Genomic DNA, 24,364 nt, shown 5'->3' with positions numbered 1-24,364 from the left:
AGAGCCCTGGGGGACTCTGTTCCACAACCTATGGGTCACTAGTACAGAGCCCTGGGGGACTCTGGTCACTAGTACAGAGCCCTGGGGGACTCTGTTCCACAACCTATGGGTCACTAGTACAGAGCCCTGGGGGACTCTGTTCCACAACCTATGGGCAACATACCGTTGCTGTCGGGCAGAAACCTCCTATCTCCATATTTTAAGTTGGCGTATATATTCGTGAATTAAAACACAAATATCAAAAGTAGCAGATGCTTGTAGATCTGCTACTTTTGAATTTGAATCCTGAAAAGTAACAGTTTGACAGTTTTCACCCGACATACGATAAACATAATGTATAGTTTTTTGTTGTTGTTCAGAAAACGTAGGTTGGATATAGAAGGCCTTTTAGTTCTAGGTCTAAACGTAGGTAGGATATAGAAGGCCTTTTAGTTATAGGTCTAAACGTAGGTAGGATATAGAAGGCCTTTTAGTTCTAGGTCTAAACGTAGGTTGGATATAGAAGGCCTTTTAGTTCTAGGTCTAAACGTAGGTAGGATATAGAAGGCCTTTTAGTTCTAGGTCTAAACGTAGGTAGGATATAGAAGGCCTTTTAGTTCTAGGTCTAAACGTAGGTAGGATATAGAAGGCCTTTTAGTTCTAGGTCTAAACGTAGGTAGGATATAGAAGGCCTTTTAGTTCTAGGTCTAAACGTAGGTAGGATATAGAAGGCCTTTTAGTTCTAGGTCTAAACGTAGGTAGGATATAGAAGGCCTTTTAGTTCTAGGTCTAAACGTAGGTAGGATATAGAAGGCCTTTTAGTTCTAGGTCTAAACGGGTCAACGTGACCACATGACCATCATGCTCAGACTCCCGCCCGCTCTTTCTATTCATGATTCCCCCAAGCCTACCCTAACCTGACTCCGCCAGATGGGGCAGCAGAGAGTACACTGGGTTCCCCCCTCCTGCTCCCATCTGGGAACTCTCAGGCAGACTTGATGCCCGGCCACAAAACGGCCTGGCCAATCAAAAGCAGCTAGAGGCAGGATAGCTGCTGCTGATTGGCCAGGCCGTTTTGTGTCCTCTTCACAAAAATCCTTATTACACTTTGTCCGCTGTCATTTTAAGCCCAGCTTAGATCAACATGGAATGAATTCTGTACTGGCCATATATGGAGTGTGTCTGTCTTGAGTGTGCAGGGTTTGATGAGGTCAGATCAACATATGGAATGTCAAGTCAGCTCCATATATGGAGATCTAAGGGTGGTAGTGGGGACATTCTTGAGTGCACATGTTTTAATTAATGGGCCTAGTTTTAGCCGGCTGCCGGGCACGGCTGCACTAATAACTTTGGGGCAGGCCCGTCTAGAGTTTCAATGGACAGGTATCAGTCAAAAGGGAGACATCGGGTACTCAAAATGTCCGGGTTCACTAATTGCGACAGCAGGTTGCATTTACTATGACATCATCATCCCTGATGATGTCACATGATTCTCACGAGACCTGGTGGGCACCTACTGTATGGGGGCTTTCCCATGTATGGGGATTTTGAGTGATACACTGACGGACAAAAATGTACGCTTTCATAGTAAATGCGACATGTGGCCGCAACTACACACACACACGTACACATACATACAGAACGTGTGTGTGTGTGTGTGTGTGTGTGTGTGTGTGTGTGTGTGTGTGATGCATGATGGGGGAGGGGTTATCAGTCTGGCACAGAGGGCACAGAGATGATGTATTTTGCTGTGCTCCAGTCAGGGCGAATAGATAAGGAGCCTGTACTATAGGCAGAGGCTACAGCGACCCCAGGCAGCACTCAGTGCGCAGGGGAGGTGGCAGACGGTGAATAAGGAGTGTGTGAATGTGGGTGTAGTAGGAGACCTGGATGTTAACCTTTGTGTCTGATTTCTCTAGACTCACGTACCAACTGTTTGATATACCGTCTCATTGGTGTTGGTGGTTTTGCTACAAGGGAGGGAGGGTTGGTATGTTGCAATCAGGACTCTAGTACGAGTTGCAATGGTCCAGAGCCAAATTCAGATGGGTGGGGATGTACTGAGCCCACCGAGTCGTCCGGATGTGTACCACATGTGAGTTTGGTTACCAAGTGAAACAGCTCCACTGTCATGGACTAGGCTATGTTATATTTGCTCATAAACACAGAGAGAGAGAGAGGGCGAGGGAGAGGGGGGGGATGAAGCATTATACATGGTCCAGTTCTGTCAAATTTAGAGAGCATTTATCAAGAGGTCCCAAGTTTCTTTGGAGAAAAAACTAAAAACAAAAAAAAGAACAACAACGCTGCAGCCCAATTCATCTGCAAGGCCCAAATTAAGACCAGAAATACCCAAAGTTGGGGAACATCAGAGGGAACGATGCAGAGCCATTACAGCCTCCAAAATATACCTCCTTTCATCTCTGACACTTTCTTCAACAACCTCTCCATTTGTTTTGGCTACGGGCCTCCTCTCTCTCGCGCACGCCCTCCCCCCTCCCTCTAGAGGGTGTCAAACTTTCGCAAACACTCCCATGAAAAAGGCATTCCACGCTCCGCACCGTGCTTGGGGGCCAATGATAGGCTGATGTACAAAAAAATTGGGATTTGCGGGTAAGAGTTTGACAGGCGAGGCGAGTGGGGGGTGGGGTCGGTCGTCAGCGGGACTTCTGAGGGTGTGGGGGTTGGGGTTGGGGGGTGAAAGCTTTTTGGTACTCGCAGTGCTGCTCTCAAACACTGGGCTCTCTGATAGCACCGACCTTGGACTTAATCACTACCAGAAGACAAGAATACCACTTGACAGGAAGATGGAGAGAGAGAAAGTAGGGTGGAGAGAGAGAGAAAGTAGGGAGGAGAGAGAGAGAGGTGGGGGAGGAAGAGAGAGTCACTCAGTCAGGCATATGGTGAGAGACTAACAGAGAGAAGACAAGGATACAGAGGGAGAGAGAGAGACAATGACCAAGAAGCAGAGAGACCAGAGAGAGAGAGAGTTATAAAGAGGTACTGACACTGTTGGAGGAGTTGGATAACGACTGTGGTTTTTGTCTGCTCATCATTCAAAGCCGGCCAAGACCAAAGCTCTACCGACGGAACCGAAGGAGGAAGTGCAGAGAATAGGCTGTACTTTCAAAATGTTTTTCTTTTAAACCATGTTTAACTTTGGCACAGTTCTGTGTGTAAGTGCACACACACCCACCCCAGGGGGGTCATGCTAAAGCTGGTTTAGTTTAGCCCTAAATGCATGCATGCATACGCACACACACTGAGGGTTTACCCTCAGTGTGTGTGTGTGTGGCTTGTCCCTTGACCTGACTCAAGGGTGCTCCCTTGACACTGTGTGAAGGGAAAGATTGATTTCACACACACACACACACACACACACACACACACACACACACACACACACACACACACACACACACACACACACACACACACACACACACACACACACACACACACACACACACACACACACACACACACACACACACACACACACACACACACACACACACACACACACACACACACACACACACACACACACACACACACACACACACACACACACACGAGCAGCTAGGGGAGAGCAATGTGCCACTGAGAGTATTGGGACACACACAGAGCTTTCCTCCCCAGACACTTTGTATCCATTACATGGCCCTGGGATGTGACCAGCCTCATCAATAAAACCATTAATAGTGTCAGGCTAGAAGGAAACTTAAACGTTCAATATGTAACCCAAACACCAGTAAAAGGTTAGACACTCACGCACCACAAGCAGAGCGGCTGGAGACCCACTTCATTTCAAGTGACTAGAAATCGAAAAACAAGTTAACAAAAGTGTTTTTAAGTTGTCAAAGTTTATACAAGTTGCGGGACACAGGGGGAAGAAGTGGTGTTTCGGAAGTTGATTACATCTTTTTTCTTTTACAATAATATAAAGCATAATCTTTTTCAGATTCTCTACAAACATACATTTTGAAATGTTCCACATTAACCCATCTACTGTATTAGCTCAATTGCCTTTTAGAAAAAAATGTTTTTATGTATTGATTTTTGGTGAAAAATGTTCACCTATATAATGACAAAACCACAACAGGGATGCCAGGTTGAAAGTGTTTAAATACATAAGCAGACTGTGATACAGTATAATTATGAAACATGAGCTTTCACAATGCATGCAGGTCTCAACACCAGGTCTCAGCGGGACCAGGAACACTGCAGGGCCCATTAGCCATGCATGAGCACTGCAGTACTTTCACCACACTTGCACCACTGACTTCTACCACTGACTACCTCCATCAAACTCAGCACATCTTCAGTTGGCAGCCCACTTCATCAAAAACAAGATTTCAATTGATTTCCTTCTACCTAATTTTGATTAGAAATAGGATACAAAAAAAAATCTGAAATGAGATCGAGGCAAGCGGTATGAAAAGAGAAGTTAATAACAGTAATGGATTTTTTTCCCTCTTCTCCACAGCGGCAAATGGCGTGGGGAGTTTAAGAAGATTGTCAGAAGATTGTCAAAGGAAAGTGCGCAGGAGAGATGAGAGGGCAGGATGGGGCGGATAGTGATAATCGAACAGGAGATGTGCGTGGGGGTCCACAGAGTCATAAGAAATGCAACGATACTAAAAGGCAGAACATGATTTTCCAGTTGACACTGGATGGGGACCGAGGGCGAGGGACCGATTCAAGGCCTGAATGAAGGGAGAGGAATCAACTCCTGAACGAGATAATTACTGTCATAGATTAGGGGAGAGTGAGAGCAGAGTACATGAGAGAGAGCGAGAGAGAGAGAGAGAGAGGGAGGGAGGGAGGAAGAGCGAACACAAAGATACGACGGGGACGGAGGGTTGCCTAATTTAAATGTATTTTTGTCTCTTAACAGAAGTTAACACGTGTTAAGTGGTTAGATGGGTGAGCCGTATGAATTTTAAGAGCCTATTTATTTGAATAATGAATAAATCAATTGTGTTCCGGCTTGGATCGATGAACCAACGTAGTATAATGAAAACTAATTTTTCTGTTATAAAGAAAGAATACAATGTCATCTCTTTTATATACTGTACCATCATTAAAATCTTAGTGGTTTGGCAATTATTTGGGGTTGAGAAGCAGTGAAATAATGTTCAGCGGTGTCTGAAAAGCTGCTCGGCGGGCCCCACAGAGGAACTTGCCTCACCTTTGTTTCTGAAAGGGTAAAAATAGCCCTGACTTCAGAGGAATCGGTGCAAATATTTTCTGTGGTAATGACTTACTAATTTAGATTCATATTTTTTACACTATTAGCAAATTTCCTTGTGCAATAGTATCATTTTTCTTTTTGATGGAATGTTTGATGCAATGTTTTCTTTCGTTTTGAAAATTTGCAACCTGAGAATTCTGTTATTTACAAACAATATTACCGTACCTTTGAAGTTCGCAAAAAATGCACACTGGCGTTCATCTCAGACAAGAGCCTCTGATTAGCGAACTTGTGATTTAAGAGATCTAAACGGACCATCAAAACTTTTCCCTTGGTTATATTGCAATAAATAATAATAAGGTGTCCACCACAGATATGATAATGGTGTTATGACTGGCTAGGTTCATTACGGTCTGTCTACAACGGCGTGGCCAAGGTCAACACAGGCTGCAGAGATGATGGGGCCCAAATTAATCTGCTGTTTAATCTAATAATGCACTGCTGCATCACAGCCCCTCGGTCCCATTAATACTACTGTAATTGCATTTGAGACGAAGGGTCACACACACACACACACACACACACACACACACACACACACACACACACACACACACACACACACACACACACACACACACACACACACACACACACACACACACACACACACACACACACACACACACACACACACACACACACACACACACACACACACACACACACACACGTTCCGCAAACATGTAGGGATACACACACACAAACACTAAAATGAAGGCTGTGTGAATTGACGGTGTATTAGGGGAGCCAACTGTGTGTGCGTGTGCTTGAGTGGACAGATGTGCATGCACATGTGCACAGCACGTACTGTATGCGTCTGTCTGTGTGTGTGTGTGTGTGTGTGTGTGTGTGTGTGTGTGTGTGTGTTGAGGGGGGTACATCTTTAACCACTGTACCCCTCTCATTAACATGGTAATATCCAAACAGCAGGGTGTCATTCTGAACAGCCTCGTAGAATTAGGGATTCATCTCATTAGGCATTCATGAGGTTTAAAAGTTAGCTCCCACTAACTTCCACGGCAACTATGAAAAAAGGAAAACCCACCACACGGCAAGGCCTCGAGTTTACTTTTAGAAAGTGTCTTTTTTTACCCCCTGTGGAAATGCTGCACGTCAGCAACAACAGGATGGAATGCTAGTACTCTGCATGTCGTTATAGCTGAAACAGCATTAGACCAAAAAAAAGGAAAAGAAAACAAGGTCATGCAAACCCCTCCTCTTGACATTTACACTCGTAATAATCGGTGCAAAAAAATGTGTACGCAATAACTTTCTGTATCTGCTTCCGAAAAGGGACGGTAATGCCGTTGTCAGGGGGATAAACTCATGTAGTCTCCCCTTTCACTGCTCTGGAAACATGGATGATATTTACAAGCATATTAATGCTTAATGTCAGCCATGATGCGTTGAGTCACTCACCCCGGTCAGATGGATGACCCCCTGTGATGTCACGGGGCATCCCATGAAGCCCACAAACTGCAGCTCTGGACAATGCTCTGCGACAGCTCGCACAGATTTATCAGTCACCTGGAAGAGAGGAAGACTACCAGTTAACAAAAACGAAATAACACTGTAAAAAACAATACATTTTAACAGAGTTAACATGAGTGAATAATTCGCTTTGTATCGAACAAAAACAAGTGCACAGTTTTGTCAATGAACCCCACATGACACAAGTAGCACATCTAGTAGATTGTGAGAAAACCTCGCCAGTGCTTGTAGGAAATAACTTTTTCCTACTGGCCTGAGTGGAGGGTGATCTCCACTGGCCTGAATGGAGGGTGGTCTGGCCTGAGTGGAGGGTGGTCTCCACTGGCCTGAGTGGAGGGTGGTCTGGCCTGAGTGGAGGGTGGTCTCCACTGGCCTGAGTGGAGGGTGATCTCCACTGGCCTGAGTGGAGGGTGGTCTCCACTGGCCTGAGTGGAGGGTGGTCTCCACTGGCCTGAGTGGAGGGTGGTCTCCACTGGCCTGAGTGGAGGGTGGTCTGGCCTGAGTGGAGGGTGGTCTGGCCTGAGTGGAGGGTGGTCTCCACTGGCCTGAGTGGAGGGTGATCTCCACTGGCCTGAGTGGAGGGTGATCTCCACTGGCCTGAGTGGAGGGTGGTCTCCACTGGCCTGAGTGGAGGGTGGTCTGGCCTGAGTGGAGGGTGGTCTGGCCTGAGTGGAGGGTGGTCTCCACTGGCCTGAGTGGAGGGTGGTCTGGCCTGAGTGGAGGGTGGTCTCCACTGGCCTGAGTGGAGGGTGGTCTGGCCTGAGTGGAGGGTGGTCTCCACTGGCCTGAGTGGAGGGTGGTCTGGCCTGAGTGGAGGGTGATCTCCACTGGCCTGAGTGGAAGGTGGACTGGCCTGAGTGGAGGGTGGTCTCCACTGGCCTGAGTGGAAGGTGGACTGGCCTGAGTGGAGGGTGATCTCCACTGGCCTGAGTGGAAGGTGGACTGGCCTGAGTGGAGGGTGATCTCCACTGGCCTGAGTGGAGGGTGGTCTCCACTGGCCTGAGTGGAGGGTGGTCTGGCCTGAGTGGAGGGTGGTCTCCACTGGCCTGAGTGGAGGGTGGTCTCCACTGGCCTGAGTGGAGGGTGGTCTGGCCTGAGTGGAGGGTGGTCTGGCCTGAGTGGAGGGTGGTCTGGCCTGAGTGGAGGGTGGTCTCCACTGGCCTGAGTGGAGGGTGGACTGGCCTGAGTGGAGGGTGGTCTGGCCTGAGTGGAGGGTGGTCTGGCCTGAGTGGAGGGTGGTCTCCACTGGCCTGAGTGGAGGGTGGTCTCCACTGGCCTGAGTGGAGGGTGCTCTGGCCTGAGTGGAGGGTGGTCTCCACTGGCCTGAGTGGAGGGTGGTCTGGCCTGAGTGGAGGGTGGTCTCCATAATTGACTTGCCAAAGACTGCATTTACCTGCATTTGGCTATATACTGGGTTCCTGTAGCAGTTTCACAACTACAAATGCAGTCCTGGTGGGTGTTATTTTTTTTACTTTAGCGTTTATTTTAAAATGTGCATGCCTAGTAGTAGTAAATAACATTTCTGAAACTTAACTTTGATATTGGAATTGTATAATCATTGTTATCGTTGATTAGTCACCTTTACAAGGACTTATAAAGGATCGTACAATCATGGAATGAGTAACACAGAATATGCTTCTGTTGGTATTCGCTCTCCTTTATAATAATTGACCGAAGTAAAGTTTCTGAACTTTTTGTGGGGAGTTCACTCCATTTTTGTTTCTACTTTAAAGCACACAGTTTGACAGGGACCTGCATGCTGGGACTCACTAGAAATGCATAGTATTGCAATTTCAACGATATCTCATGAAGTACAACTCTCAACACGGCCGACTCCTGCTCACATATCAAACAGAGACGGACAGGACCGCAGCAACCAAACACAGAACAAAAATGGACAGAGAATTGCATTCAGCTTGGACTGAGTGGTCGAGACATGACAATGAGATAGATGGATCGGCAACCCTCACTGTCTCTCACTCAGCCTATTATGAATCAAAGATCAGTAGGGGAACAAACTTTTCCACCGGCTTCTGCTTGCATTCATCAATATGGATATCAATAGTTCACAACATTACCCAAATCACTCAAAACACCTCACTAAACACACTGACAACTTTTTTGAAGGGATTGTCCTATTCGCCAGCCTTCTTAACCTATTCAAACCGGGAATGATACGTTGGCTATTCGAAAATCTTGAAAATGTGTTGAAATCTTTGAGTATATTATTTTTAAAGCAAACATTTTAACTCAAATCTTTGCTTCTGGGGGTCCCTGGAACTATTTATTTTGAAATGGGGATCCACGGCCAAATACATATATTTTTGGGGGTTCTTGGCTTGAAAAAGTTTGAGAACCACTGGTATAGCAATATACGTTTTTCGAAGACATTTGTAGAATCGCCCTCGGGTCTTAATGTGTTAAGCGTAGCCTCGACCGCTTCATCGGCCATCAATCACACAGGCGATGGGGATCAGATTACAGAGGGTTGAGAGGATGGCAAAGAATTTACTTTATTGGATGAATAACTGGGAAAACTGAGGAAAACAACCATCAAAGAGTGGAGAGGATGGGAGGTGGAAACTTCATCACATCCAATGTTGAAAATCCTAAAAAGCATTGGCGAGATTTTGAGAAGGCTTTGAAGACATTTTGAACACACACACACGCACGCATACACTAGCTCAATTAAAAACTGAAAGTGTGTTAAAAATGATAAAGCCAAAGGTCCCTAATTAGACTGCAAATATAGAGAATAATCACGCAGTTATGTAGAAGTCTTGTGAGAAGTCTGTCTGTAGAAGTCTGTGTGAATGATTTGACTGAAGCCCAGGAAGCCGGCTGAGTGAGATGGCTTTAGGATAGTGAGTAAATCTTGTGGTTGCTTTGATGTTTGATGGGAGTCATAAATAACACAGGTAAGATGAATAAAGACTAGTGTTACAAGCATAGGGTCTAACTGATCAAAATGAACAAGTAGCATGATCACACATTGATAGATCTACTGGTGTACATATGCAGTGCATACATATGGGCATACCTAACAATAGATGCCAAAACAATGGGAACATTTCCATTTTTGTGTATTTTACTATTTTTATATCAAAAGTCCATAAAATCCTTTGAATGAAAACGTGCTACGTGATGACGTGTAGAGCAGTGGTTCCCAAAGTGGGGTCCACGGACCCCCAGGGGTCCTTGAAGGAGTTCCAGGGGGTCCCCAGCTAAATGATAGTTTGGAACCAAATGGACCCTTATATGGGTCTGTAACTCTGAGAGTGTAAATGAACATTGATTTTACAATATAAATTGGGGTCCCAGAGATAGAAATGCCATTCAATGGGGGACCGTAGACTAATGCATGTCAAACTGGGTGGGACCTTGAAATTAAACGGGTTGAGAATCACTGCTATAGCCGTAAAAATGTTCTCTTATGGGGGGTCCCTGGCATATGTTCTTAAATGGGGGTCCGTGGGCTAATAAGTGTCAATTTGGGGGTCGTTGACATGAAATGGTTTGTGAACCACTGGTGTAGAGGCCCGGAACAATCTTGATTTCATTCACCCGTGTTATTCCCATTGCTGCGCATTCCTCCAAACACAGCCAGTTTTGATACTACAACTACTACATTTGTTTTTATCTCATTCAAGAGGTCATCCAGAAGTGTATTACTCATTTTAAACTTAATCAGCACGCAAGAATATGTGTCTGAAAACATTATAGGTTAGAAATAAGCCACGTAGTCGTAGTAGCAAACTGCTGAGATCCACTGTCTTATCTGTCGATCAGACTCTGACTTGTAAACAAAGAGACGAGACGTGCATGTGGCCAACTTCCCATAGCCTGGAGGGATGCAACGCTCCGATTGGTTCAGAAGCAGAGGCTTCCGTTTCAGAGTGAAACTACAAAATAAAATGCCCAAAAAGCCATTGCACACCATCTTTAAAGTGCTTTACAATGTGATTGTATCCTAAACAGAATGTCGAAATAAATTATACAAACAAATGTGTTCATATATGCATTCGTATCAGATATACTTTTATTCTAACCTGACTCCGCCAGATGGGGCAGCAGAGGGCACAAAACGGCCTGGCCAATCAGCAGCAGCTAGAGGCGGGAGAGCTGCTGCTGATTGGCCAGGCCGTTTTGTGGCCGGGCATCAAGTCTGCCTGAGAGTTCCCAGATGGGAGCAGGAGGGGGGAACCCAGTGTACTCTCTGCTGCCCCATCTGGCGGAGTCAGGTTACTTTTATTCACCCTCAGATGTAAATGAACACAGAGGATTTGACTACCTTATTACTCTGCGTTGGGGAACACTACTCCATATATCCAGGGTGAATGAAGCAAGACACTGTGTCCATAAATCAAGTGGGAGTCCTTGCTGTGATTAAGTTGGTGGTTATAAATCAAGCTCATTACAGAGGGATCTGGACCTCTGACCTGTCCCTCAATCACCTCCTTTACTCTCCTGCAGAGCATTAGAAACCTCTGACTCACTCTCTCTCTCTTAGTATCTCTCTCTCTCTCTCTCTCTCTCTCTCCCCCTGCCCCCTTTAGCTCTCTCCTGAGGGCTACCTTAAAGGTTATCATGTTGAGTCAGACAAAGATGGAGAACCCAGGGAGACCCATTGAGAGAACAGGAGGGCCCATTTATCTTTCAACAGGTCATACAGTACAGTGCAACGGGGTAGAACGTCATTTGTAATTTTATGTATTGTCTAAATGTGTCATACTACAGTATGTATATACTACAGTATATACTACAGTATACAGTGCAGTACTTGAATTAAGGTTTAACACTAAGGTGTAAAACACTGAACACATGGAATTGTGTATTGTTCAAAAGGAAATGGCAGAATGACTAACTTGGGGAGGGACAGAGAATTAATGACAGCCTAAGGTCTCATACAGTAAAATAAAAGATATTGTATCATTATGGTGAGTTCAGTCAGTGGCCTTGTGGTTAGAGTGTCCGCCCTGAGACTGGAAGGTTGGATGGATTTAATCCACGGCCGGGACATGCCAAATACCAAAGACACATGTGCCTCCCTGCTTGGCACTCAGCATCAAGGGTTGGATTGGGGTACGTCCCTGCGACATACTAGCGTCATGTCCAGGGGGTGTACTTGTATATCATGCTACAGAAACAGGAGATAGGCTACATACGGGCCTCATGGCTCGGAAAGGCTTACTTATGGTAAGTTCTCAGTTGTGTGTTTTTCTGAAAAGCCTTCTCTGTTGAGAGTGAGAGTGAGAGAGAGAGAATTCCCCCCACCCCGTGCTACTGATCAATGATCTAGCATAAGAATGAACGGGGAATAAACACTTGAGCGAGAATAAACACAGTTGTAGCATTTTTGATTTATTATCGCTGTGGGCAGGATCTTGACCTTTTTATTTCATTAAATACATATAAAATGGAGCTCCTTCTCGGAGCGCCTGCTCTACAGTTTTGGGGTGTAAAAGTAAACAATAACCTCTATAATAAATCCATCTTTTCTTACAAAAGGTTTAATGGCAGAAAGATCATCCTTTTTTGTTGTCGTTCTGTTAATGTCAATACTGCATGTGCACGTGTGCAGTAGACATTTTAACGTGCGTGCATGACACACACACACACACACACACACACACACACACACACACACACACACACACACACACACACACACACACACACACACACACACACACACACACACACACACACACACACACACACACACACACACACACACACACACACACACACACACACACACACACACACACACACACACACACACACACACACACACACACACAAGCCGTGAACAAACCCCTGCACACAGCAACAAAAAAACCTCCAAGGTCAATGTCAGCCAACACTCCAGTCCAAGGTCAATGAACCAGTGCTCCTGTGTGGACATATGAATACATTATGAGCTGTTCAGCAGGACCAGGTACACAGGCACAAAGGGAGAAGGAGGAGGCTGTGGTGTTTTTATTTTGTCCAAGGGACCAGGTGAAAACTTTAAAAGGCAGCAGAAGGGAACTGGCCGGAGCAGCACCCCCTCCAAAAAACAAAAAAAACATGACCCCTGCTATGAAAACCCACCAAGGAAAACATTTTCAGACAGACTACTAGCATAATCCCCCCCAAAAGCAAGTACAATACACAGACATGATTCCTAAATCACGATGGTCTGGGAGCCAGGTAAAGGAATCACAGAGAGGCCACCTCTCCTCTGGAATGGGATGTATACGAGATAAGAAGAGAGAGGGAGAAAGAGAAACAGAGAAAGGAGTCAGCTACAGGTCTACAGTAACTCTCAGCAGGTGAGACAGGAAGAAAAACTAATATTCCACCGGAGCAGAGCAGGGCAGGAGGGCATGTACCGTGTCACATAAACAAAGTGTGTTTATATATGTGTGTGTGTGTGTGTGTGTGTGTGTGTGTGTGTGTGTGTGTGTCTGTCTGCGCACGCAAGACCATATGGATTTGTTACTCAAGTCTCCATCCCCCACACATACACGAAAACCTGTCCCAAATTTTCATTTTCTCTCTCTCTCTCTCTCTGTCTCTCTCTCTCACTCCCCTCTGCGCCCCATCCTCCCGACCCTCGCCCTCTCATGGAGTTTGATTTAACAAGATGAAAAGAGCCGTAGCAGGGGGCTGTGGAGAAGAAGCCTTAAAGCCCTTTTTAGAAAGGGATTGTATAGTTTAATGACCTCGGGGTAGGAGAGGAGAGGAGAGGAGAGGAGAGGAGGAGAGGAATACTGGGAGTCATAACACCAGTATGTGTACGGCTGAGAGAGATGTGTGCTGAGGAAGCAAAATGGGACGTTGTATGGCGGTCTATGGGGCATGGAGTCCTTTCCCAAGAGGGCAGCTTAGAAATGGTGCATCTATATCTACTGTATACAGTATATAAGTAAGTAATAAGTAAGCCTTGCAGAGCCCATTTAGGCCTGACGTAAAAATAAAAATAAAAAGTCTTCTGAAAGAATATATGTTCAAAGATTTGTGCCGCATTTTCACGATTTTTCAAAAAATAGCAGACCTACAAGCTCGTAGCGCGCCACTCGGTGGCGCGCTATGAGCTTGTAGATCTGCTATTTTTCAATAGTTAAAACACCAAAAGGGGTTCCCGTACAGAATGGGTTAGGGCAGGAGCCCATCTCCTGTTACCTTAGTGTGAGACTACAAGTACACCCCCTGGACGTGACGCTAGTATGTCGCAGGGACCCCAATCTTGTCTTTGGTAAACCCCGGCTGGGGATCAAACCCCAACCTTCCACGCTAACCACAAGGACACTGAGCTGGCAAAAGGGCTGGAGAAGAGGGAGGAAAATGTGTCTGAGAGCTGTGGCTAGATAGGTCGCTTTCCCATCCCATCACTCCCACTCCCCAAAACCAACAGGCCTTCCCTCAACAACACAAACAAAGCAGAAGGGGAGATCATCAGTAATTCTGTTCTCAACATCTCTCCCTTCCGCCCCATATTCTCATTTCTCACACTCAAGTATACACATTGTGCGCGCACGCGCACACACGTGGGTGGGCTGGTTGTGGTCCTTAGTGCTTCATCAGAGAGAGAGATGGCAGGAAGTGTGTGGGGGGCAGGCACAGGGTCATTTATCAAGACACCAAGGTAGGCGCGCACACGCGCGCACACACACACACACACACACACACACACACACACACACACACACACACACACACACACACACACACACACACACACACACACACACACACACACACACACACACACACACACACACACACACACACACACACACACACACACACACACACACACACACACACACACACACACACACACACACACCCACCCCTTTTTGGTTCAATGCAATATATGTGGCAGTTAAATACCGACGCTGGCATTGCAAATCCTACATAAAAAAATAAAAATAAATACAGAACCTTTACAACATATATGGTTCATTGGAGGGCAGTGAGAGCCACCATACAGATTTCCGATAATAACGCGCCTCAAGGCTCAGACCTGTGGCACGCTAGGCTGAGAAGTGGGAGGATTTTCATCAAAGTTCTGTTTTCCCAGGTAATCACTTCCTCCTCCATAAACTCTCTCTGAGGAGTGATACTGCCTACGACGGCTCGTCAAAGCCCCTGAACATGCATTGCTCACATGCGTTTGCATGTGAGCAATACAGAGTGCACGCACATCCATCCATCCATCCATCCACACACACTCTCTCTCTCTCTCTCTCTCTCTTTAAAGACCTCAGATGGGCTGTTAGTATCGATGTGTAGGACTGGTGATCTGGCAAGAAAAAAACCTAAAAACTAAATCAACATTTATCCACTGCAATATCCAATGCTTGCAACGATGGAGGCAATGTGGAAACAATAAGTCATAAAGTTTAAGTACAGGGAGGTGGAGTCTCTTTACAATCCACCGTGTCTGCTTATTGCACATCAAGCAGGCACCAAGCACTTTCCTAAATGCACGGGGTGATTCGGTTAGATGGATATCGATCAGAGGAGCGTTATGGAGTCCAGTTACTCAGCGTGTATAGTAGTAAAGCTAACTCGCACGCCGGTCAGCGGAAACACAAAGCAACGCTGTCGTACATTTACCCTTACTACTCGCATACGGACATAAAGATGCTCCGTGAAAACCTGAGTCTTAATTCAACTCTGAGTGTATTTGTACACATGGATAAATGAACACTGAGGGTTTTGCTGCGTGGTGTAGATATTATGTCCAAAAGGTAGATTGTGATCTATGAGTAGATCACAAATAAGGTTGTGCAGGTGGACCACATGACATGCCCCTAAAAATAATAATTAAAATATGTATAAAGCAAAATCACAAAACTCCTCTGTTTGGCATCTGCAACTTGGATTAAGGTGACTTGTGATTGACATCAAGCAGGGCCTGTCAGCTAGCTTCAAGGCTTCTATAATAGGCAGTGCAATGCTTTGTTTCCAAGAGTGTTGCTGGCAGTAGTTGCCACAGCAGGTCGCATTTACTATGAAAACGTGCATTTGCCCCAAACAAATTAAGTACTTAATGGTCTCCTGAGACATGTGACAATGACCGTAAGACAGGTTTTTCAAACTACATATTGTTAGCCTGTAATTGCCTTCAAAATAAGGTGTGGAATATTTCTTACAAAAACACCATATCATGAACGTAAACCTCCAATCATGCAATGTTAAGGGGCCTAAATACACCTCCAAAACCGCTTTCACTTCTGCCCATAGGGGGCACCACAAATGCAAGAGGTTGCACCATCTGTCGTACAAACTCTATTTCCCCTGCAGCTTCCTCACGTCCTGACGGCAGCAGCCCACGACTGACACAGCCCTGGGTAGGCGAGCAGGCCTGGCAGAGATCTACTTTTCTTGTTTTTTCCCCCCCCTTCTTACTTTGCTAAACGCAGAGGATAAAAGTGAATTTACGAGGCGAGATTAGACGGGGGGACACTGGCCTGTCTTGGAGTGAGACACCAGGGAGACTATGAGAAGGAGACGAGGGGGCTGGGACTCGGGGGTGCAGAGATTTGCAATCTTTTCATGTTAACATAATGTAGAATCTAGTCTTCAGTGTATTGCTTAGGCAAGCTTGGCTGCCTCTTTCATGCCCGTAAATCCTGTTTGAATATGGATATGACAGACACAGAGAGAGAGAGAGAGAGAGAGAGAGAGAGAGAGAGAGAGAGAGAGAGAGAGAGAGAGAGAGAGAGAGACAGGGAGAGAGAGAGAACACAAGCTGATGCTTGCATGACAGGCCAAACAATTCCTGTGTGTGTAGTACTTTACGTGTGTGTGTTTGTGTGTATTTGTGTGTGTGTGTGTGTGTGTGTGTGTGTGTGTGTACAGTATGTACATTATGTGTGTATAGTAGGGTGTGTACATTGTGTGTAAGTGTGTGTGTGTGTGTAGGTGTGTGTGTGGGGGGGGGGGCAATCTGATCGTATTAGAGGCTTGACAGTGAGAGGATCTGTGATGAGAGCTCAGGCATTGCCACCCTCTAATCAATCAGTCTAATTAAGCCAGCTTTATTAACACCAGGCCCAGCCAAGAGAGGATTTGCAGACACAGATTAATAATGATTACTGCAACGTGTTCGTGTTTCTAACGTCTATCCTTGGTGCTTCGAAGAAGTGTGCGGTTTCGTTCCAGTTATATTCTCTGGAAGAACAATTATTATTTTATAATTAGTCTTTGGAGCATATGTTTGAATATTATATATAAATAATGTAATGTCATTAGGGTTAGAGTTATTAAAGTAGAAAAAAGTCAGAGTCTGGAAGACGATTACTAATGTTCTGTTGTGTAAAAACAAACTAATTCTACTATGTGTTAAAGGCCTAGTTGGTCTATGAAATAACATACAGATCAGATGATATACAGTAAAATACTGAGTAAAACACGCCTCCTCTTATCGATGCCAGCAGCCCTGATGATGCCAGGGAGGGATACAATCTACATGGGTGACACACTACACTCACTGTACAAATGGAACCGGATGTAAGAAAAGTCCATTTGGTTGAGTTAAATTAGGACTCAGGATTTTACTCTGTAAGTTAACAGACTGTCTGTTTACTACGTGAACTTAAATCCATTCAAACCCGAGTACCGATTCTATTCTATTCTATTTTATTTTATTTTTTACAAGTATGTTGCTACCGGTATATCAGTGATACCGAGTTGGACATTTGAATCCAGGGAACCCCAGAAGTAAAGATTTGAAAAGATATATTCAAAGATTTGCACTTAATGTTCACAATTTCTCAAAAATAGCAGATCTACAAGCTTGTGGCGCAGCACAAAGTGAGGCGCTATGAGCTTGTAGATCTTTATTTATTTTTTAGCCCAAGTATAAACTAATGTTCTATAGCTCAAGTCGAAAATGACACAGATGTATCCCGGTTTGAATGGCTTAAGAAACAGAGTCACAAGTCACAGCTGTGTATTCTTTAAACTCCACAGATTGGGCTGCTCTCTGACCCCAACCCAACCCCTGCTCAGAGGAACACAGGTGTGGACAATGTACAGTGTCACCACTGGGAGCAAGGCAGGTAGGTAGGTGTGTGTGTGTGTGTGTGTGTGTGTGTGTGTGTGTGTGTGTGTGTGTGTGTGTGTGTGTGTGTGTGTGTGTGTGTGTGTGCCGACCTTTAAAGGAGAATTGCATACTAGAAGGCTTTCTTACCTTTATTTGTAGTTGTTATGTCCCCACCAAAGAGGTCCAGGTGTTATTTTGTGCAAAAGCGCATTACTCCCTATTTCCCCTACCATAAGCCCTCAATGATTTGCATTTTTTGTATATATCCTCTCTTCATAATGTAAATAGTATCCCAAGCGGCACACTTTACTACGTATTTCGATGGAAATAAGCGAATTAGCACAAAAACCCAACCCCCATTGAGAGCTTATATTGGGGGAAATAGCCAATAATGCACTTTTGCACAAAATAACACCTGGACCTCTATGTTGGGGACGTAACAACTACAAATAAAGGTAAGAAAGCCTTCTAGCATGGAATTCTCCTTTAACATTATACGTGCGAATGTTTGTATTTGTCTCTGGTGGTGCCCAGCTCCAATGGCAGCTTGTCTGTCAACAACTTAAATAAACTTTAGGCAGGAAATAGGCTGTGCAAGTTCCTCAATCTTGATTCAGGTCACATATACAACTGCTAGGTTAAAACTATCACGTTTTAACCTAGTAGTTAATATGATCAATATGCAGTACTTTCAATAGAGTTATATCAGAGTCCCTTTCTGTCAAACTTAAGTGCTGTCGTGTATCAATGCAGAAACAGTTGCTTCTGTACGTGGCTGATTGGATGCCAGCTCTTGTGCATAAAGTTGAGCCAAATGCAAATGTATGATGCTCTCCTCACCCCAGGCTTCATAATGCTACCTGCTTCCATAGAAAATGAATAAATGTATACTGTATGTATATACGTATTGATTTAGTAACAGGAATAGTTAACTAACTTTGCATGTTCTCCCCGTGTCCCCTAGGGTACTCACAAAAACATGCAGTAATCCTGGTCTCTAAAACTACCTCCCCCTGGCCAGCCGGGGCGCCTGATGGAGGGGAAAGGAACTGGTCGGAATAACGTGTTCCTTCCACGCGCTACGTCCGGCCAGGGAATTTCCCCCCTGTCAGGTGAAAAGAAGCAGCTTGGACTCCTCATGCATAGAAGGAGGCATGAGGTCAGTCCGCTGCCCCCCCAGGTTGGCAGAGGAAGTGTAGCGCCCAGGATTACATTAGATAATTGGCACTGGGTGAAAAAAACTGGGTTGCAAAATCGTGGGATAAAAATTATATAAAAAAATAAAAAAAAGGAATAGTTAAAGGAGCATTCAGTGATTTGGGTGATTTGGAAAACCACCCAGTCCGCCCCGGTAACAAAATGTGCACATGCACGCTCTACAGTGGGGGGAAGTGCAACAGGCCAACAGCATGTGCACCAAGGCCCGCCCCCACTCGATCATGATTGGAGGAAGGCCCCTCTCATCCTGATTGGATGACGGTTTTGCCTCCCGCCACCAAAACTGAAACTAGGGTTTTTTGACCCCAGGGGCTCACTGGGGACAGGGAGGATTTCCTTATATGGTCAGCACACTCTATAGTAGGGAGGATTATCCAGAAAAAAATAAAAAATAAGTGATATTTGAATTAAGTCAAATCACTGAATATACCTTTAACTAAAAAGAGAAATGATTCAGCATCCTTCACTCCTCCTTCACTACACTCCTCCTTCACTTCACTCCTTCACTTCACACCTTCACTCCTCCAAAGTCCAAAAGTCTGGTAATGTATGAATGTAGAGAGTTTAGTAATGGCTCGTATACAGTATTACTACTACAGTAGAGTTAGAAGTTAGAAGTAAACTTTGGTGATCTTTCATGCCCACTCTCACCCCACTGCTCTCTGCTCACTCTCTGCTATCTGAAAAATCAGAAAGGCAACAAAAGTGATACATTTTGAGAAAAGAACAAGATATTCTGTCTACAGTTGAAGACAGGTCTCGGGGACAAGTATCTGTGAAAGATGAGGCTCTCAAGATCGATAGCTCCGCTTTTATCTCCAGCTGCGGCCACATCTTTGATGACATGATGGGAAAATCCATCCTCTTCTTACTCACACAACAATGCAGTGACTGCTGCCTGGTTAAGCAACAATGACAATAGCCTGGATAAATCAAGCATATCACACATTTTTCACAGTGGAAAATCTATCAGTGCTCGATCTCCTTATTCACACAGGCAAGCTCTCTCTCCTCCTCGCTCTCCCCCTGTCTCTCTCACACACACACACACACCTTGTCAAACCCTCTTGCCTCCTCCTATCGATGCCAGCAGCCCTGATGATGCCAGGGAGGGATACAATCTACATGGGTGACCGGTGACCGCCACAGTGATTGATCTCGTCACTCCACGCTCAACTGCACTCACAAACTGAAAATTGCCTGTCATATATGCAATGGATGATGTTCTCAGATCCCTAAGGAGTATCACTTACCAATTGTTTTCGTCTCAGTGGGTATGCAAATGTGTGCCTGTGTGTATAGACTATAGGCCAGGGCTTGGTGATATTGACAAAAATATTTATTTGACCTAATACACTGGTATCGATAATGTGACAATATATCGAGGGTGACTGTTCTATGCTTTCAAAAGATATAGTCTATATACAATATCAGTGTTTCCCTTTTATTATTTACATGTGAAGCAATTTGGGCTACATTTTATGTATGAAATGTGCTATACAAATAAAGTTATTATTATTATTAAGATTATATGCATTTAACTGTGGAGGCCCGCCCCCAAGACAAGGACTTTAGCTGCTGTTCGTGGTTGTAAATAGATACCGTGACTCCACAACACTGTCAATCTCAAAGACACCTGACTTAATATTTTGAGAGCAAAAAATGTAAACTAAATGTAAAAACGCCACACCACGGTTACAACTTCAGGGACACACTCAGTATGTATGAGAAAATATTGAGAAAAGATTGTTAGAAATGTGGATCTGATGAGAAAACAGAGGAAGACATTTGTTGATTCCATCACTTTACTAATGCTGCCTTTAAGACCAGGAAAAGACAACATTTAATCAGATCTGTTTATTGGCCAGGAAATGTTGACATTCGAGGAATTATTGCCCAGCTCTAACATAGTATATTTGTATGCATGTGGGTGCACCAACTGCTTCCTCGAGATGAGGAGGAGTTTCTCTTGTCCGCCTCTTTTCCTAAGGATCAATAGTACTTTGTCACATGTCGGAGGGAAATAAAAAGCCTTCTTTGGAGGGAGCCAAAAAGAAAAACCTTACTAGTCGTTTAAAAGTAAAGTGGCAGCTCTCAGCAGCTGAATCACTGAGGACACTGGGGGGGGGGGGGGGGGGGGGGGGTGCTGCCAAAGCACCCCCCACTCACACACACTATACGTACAGTACACTACATACAAGTAAAAAGATGCACCTTCACTGTCAAATTATTGGTTAGCTACGATATGATAGGCCTCGGGCTACTCTTCACCAAGGTGGGCGCTATACAGCCCGGGCGTTGTCAATATAATGATCCACATTTACTATGGAGCATATCTGCTGACAAAAGGGGCATTTGCAAGATGGATGCCGTTAACTTAGCATTGAGAAATAGGACAAAGCAGACCCAAGCAAATGCTTAGAGATGCTGTGAAGACAAGAGATCAAAACATCAAATATATGGTGAAGAATACATTACTTTCAATATACACTTAACAGTTCCATGTTTCTTTGTTTGGCCTCTTCTAGTCTTGTAAAACTTTTCCTACTCGTACTGTGTCCACATTAGAAAAGGAAATTCACTTTTAAGCACTCTGGGCATTTGCCAGAGACAGCTTGCTAATGGCGAGGGAGCATTAGGGATTTAAAGAGGGTAAGCAGGTAAACCGACTGCAGACCTGTATCAGAGCACTGGATTGCTACTGTGACATGCCTATCGACGCCTCGCGCAAAGCTCCGTATTGGATTGTTCTGCTCGGCGGTCTGTAAAAAGCACCTCGTAGCCTCCTCTTCCTCTCCCTATTGACATGGTTACAAAAGCTACGCAAGACTGACTCACACTACCAGCGATAACCAGCTTCAGTGCTCTGTCCCAAGGAGATCGTTTTTTCCTGAATCTTTGTTTTTGCGGTACTCTTGTCAGTTTCTCAGAGGAGACATCGATCTTGCAGCCAGATCTTTGATGTTAATCCCGAGAAGAAAACCATGTCGATCAGCTGCACGGCAAATATGATATGGCCAATGTCAATATTTGATGTGACATACATCTGTGCATGCAAAGCAGACTGTGTATATGCATGTGTATGCAGAAGGGAAAAGTGCAGGAACATAGGTAGGCAAACAGACCAAGTGCAAAGAAAAAGATAATAAATTGTGCCTCTGATCCATTAAATTCTACATTTAATCTCAACATGTCCCGACAATGGGTTCTCCATCATGTCCGTTTAATCTCTTATGTTCCGTCATTACACTTTGTCAGAGAGCGCGCGATAAGACAAGCGGCGAAAGCTTTATTGGCTTTCCTTCATCCTTCACTTCAACGATAACGTGCAGAGAGAGCGGAACCCAACTGCACGGATCCCAGGGCTCGTGACACAGACGGACACACTATCACACGTTAATGTTCGTGGTTGCAGCAGGTCTAGACTTCAATCCACCGAGAACCTTTCAGATATTTTCGTTATTTCTGAGCTATAACATCACTTGAAGATCTTTAATATGTATGGTAATGCAGTGATTACACACAGCACTGCGAGTATTACCTGTATTAACTGTGAAACATTTATTTAGTATGGGTTTATGAATGTTTAAAGCACGTTTGTGTCAGACAGGGGGAGAGTGTTAGTTCAATGAGTACAGTGTGTGTGTGTGTGTGTGTGTGTGTGTGGGGGGGGCTTTGTAATAGCTATTCTGATATTCTGATTGATTGTGTTTGTAACAGCGGTTAATACGTTAATTTCGAATTTGAGTAACATTAAAATGACACCATTTACCAATACATTGCTATGAAATGAACATATGTCGGCTCTAATTTGGTTTTGGGTTTTTTGGTGGAGCAACAGGACGTATGCTCACTCTAAAGGCTGTTTAAGCTATAGGCTTCACACGGCCCAAACCCGCACTACGTTAGCCTTATCAGTGTTACCATGGGGTAGAAAGGCCTGGGGCTAGCCCGAGGCTAGCAGCCTCCTCTGCCCTCACAGCCTCTAGGCATACAGCCACTGCCTGCCAGGACTTAATGATTAGTGCTGGAGGTGGGCCAGGGGGCGAGGTGACATCCTCCATACTCTGGAGGCGTGCTCCCACATGCAGGTGTGCACGCACACACACACGCACGCACGCACGCACGCACGCACGCACGCACGCACGCACGCATAATAGCATTAATGCTCGGTGTTGTGTTATGCAGATGACAGCCAGACAGGTGACAGCACCCGGGGCAGGTAAATTAGAAGGTTGTTATATGTTATCAGTCAGGGCAGAGCTCATTGGTAAGGCATTATTCAGACTGGAGGATGGGGACTCGGGGAGTGACATTAACAGATAACTACAGAGAGCAGAAGCAAATATAAGGTTTCTTCTATAGGTTTTTCTTACATAGGGACGGGCACCCTCTCACAAGGGCTGCTTGACAATAGTATAAAGACAGCTTCCTGTTTCATGGTAAGTGCCTTTTGGAGTGGTTAAGATGACTGAACAGATAGAAGTTTGCTCTTGCTTTCGTGAAAATGGAATAAAATACAGAACATTTCACAATCAACACAAGAACCAGAATGTAAAAAGAAAGAAAGAAAGCAAGCTCTCAGGGAAGCTCCATATAGGGCAGTCCCTTTATTTTCAATACAATGAGCTGAAGTCAAGAAGACCGTTATCTTTCCCATTACTGTTAAACATCACAATGAATGTCCAGCAGTTTAACAAGGAAACAACCTATTAACGTAGATGGACTAAAAAAATGTATAGTGGAAGTGTGAGTGTGTGTGTGTGTGTGTGTGTGTGTGTGTGTGTGTGTGTGTGTGTGTGTGTGTGTGTGTGTGTGTGTGTGTGTTCGTGCATGTATAGCCATGAGTTAATTAGCTCTACACTATCACAGATGGCTAAGGGGTGACGATTATACCTATATTTATGTCCACAGAAGTCCACAGTAGGTGGGTCATATGCAACATGGATGGCATACTAAATTATCTACAGCCAGGCCTGCAAAGGTATATTGTATAAGGAAACCTACGCCTTGGCCAGTGAAAAATGTGCCAAGCCCGAGCTTAGCCTTGTTTCCATACCAAGAGAGCTCAGGTCGACAGGCTTGTTAGAGAAAGGTAGTGTCCCAGAGTACAATGGTGTGCAGAGAGAGAGAGAGAGAGAGATGAGAAAAGTGATAGGCAGGGATAATGCCAAGTACCTGTCTACAGTAGATGCTCTAATATGAACACGCACACACACATTTGGGAACCATCGTTAAGGCAGCGAAGCAATGTCTCTTCCTCCGCATGCTGAACAGGATTGACATGGGCTCTGGGATTCTCTGCAACTTCTATATGTGAACCATCCAAAGTATCCAGACTGGCTCTAGAGAGTGGTTGAAACAGACATACA

General features: G+C 44.9%; 1 protein-coding gene across 1 annotated transcript in view; it reads right to left on the bottom strand.

Annotated features, from left to right (window-relative positions):
- Window positions 1-24,364, bottom strand: part of fbxl17 (F-box and leucine-rich repeat protein 17) — a 267,492-nt gene that overhangs the window by 175,883 nt on the left and 67,245 nt on the right. Inside the window, exon 7 of the mRNA XM_079517066.1 lies at window positions 6,659-6,766. Within this exon, the coding sequence (XP_079373192.1) occupies window positions 6,659-6,766 (108 nt within the window). The remainder of the gene's footprint in view (window positions 1-6,658; window positions 6,767-24,364) is intronic.

Source organism: Electrona antarctica, assembly GCF_951216825.1.
Source record: "Electrona antarctica genome assembly, chromosome: 12".
Taxonomy (NCBI): domain Eukaryota; kingdom Metazoa; phylum Chordata; class Actinopteri; order Myctophiformes; family Myctophidae; genus Electrona; species Electrona antarctica.
Note: the sequence above shows the minus strand (reverse complement) of the source record. Positions and strands in the feature narration are given on the sequence as shown.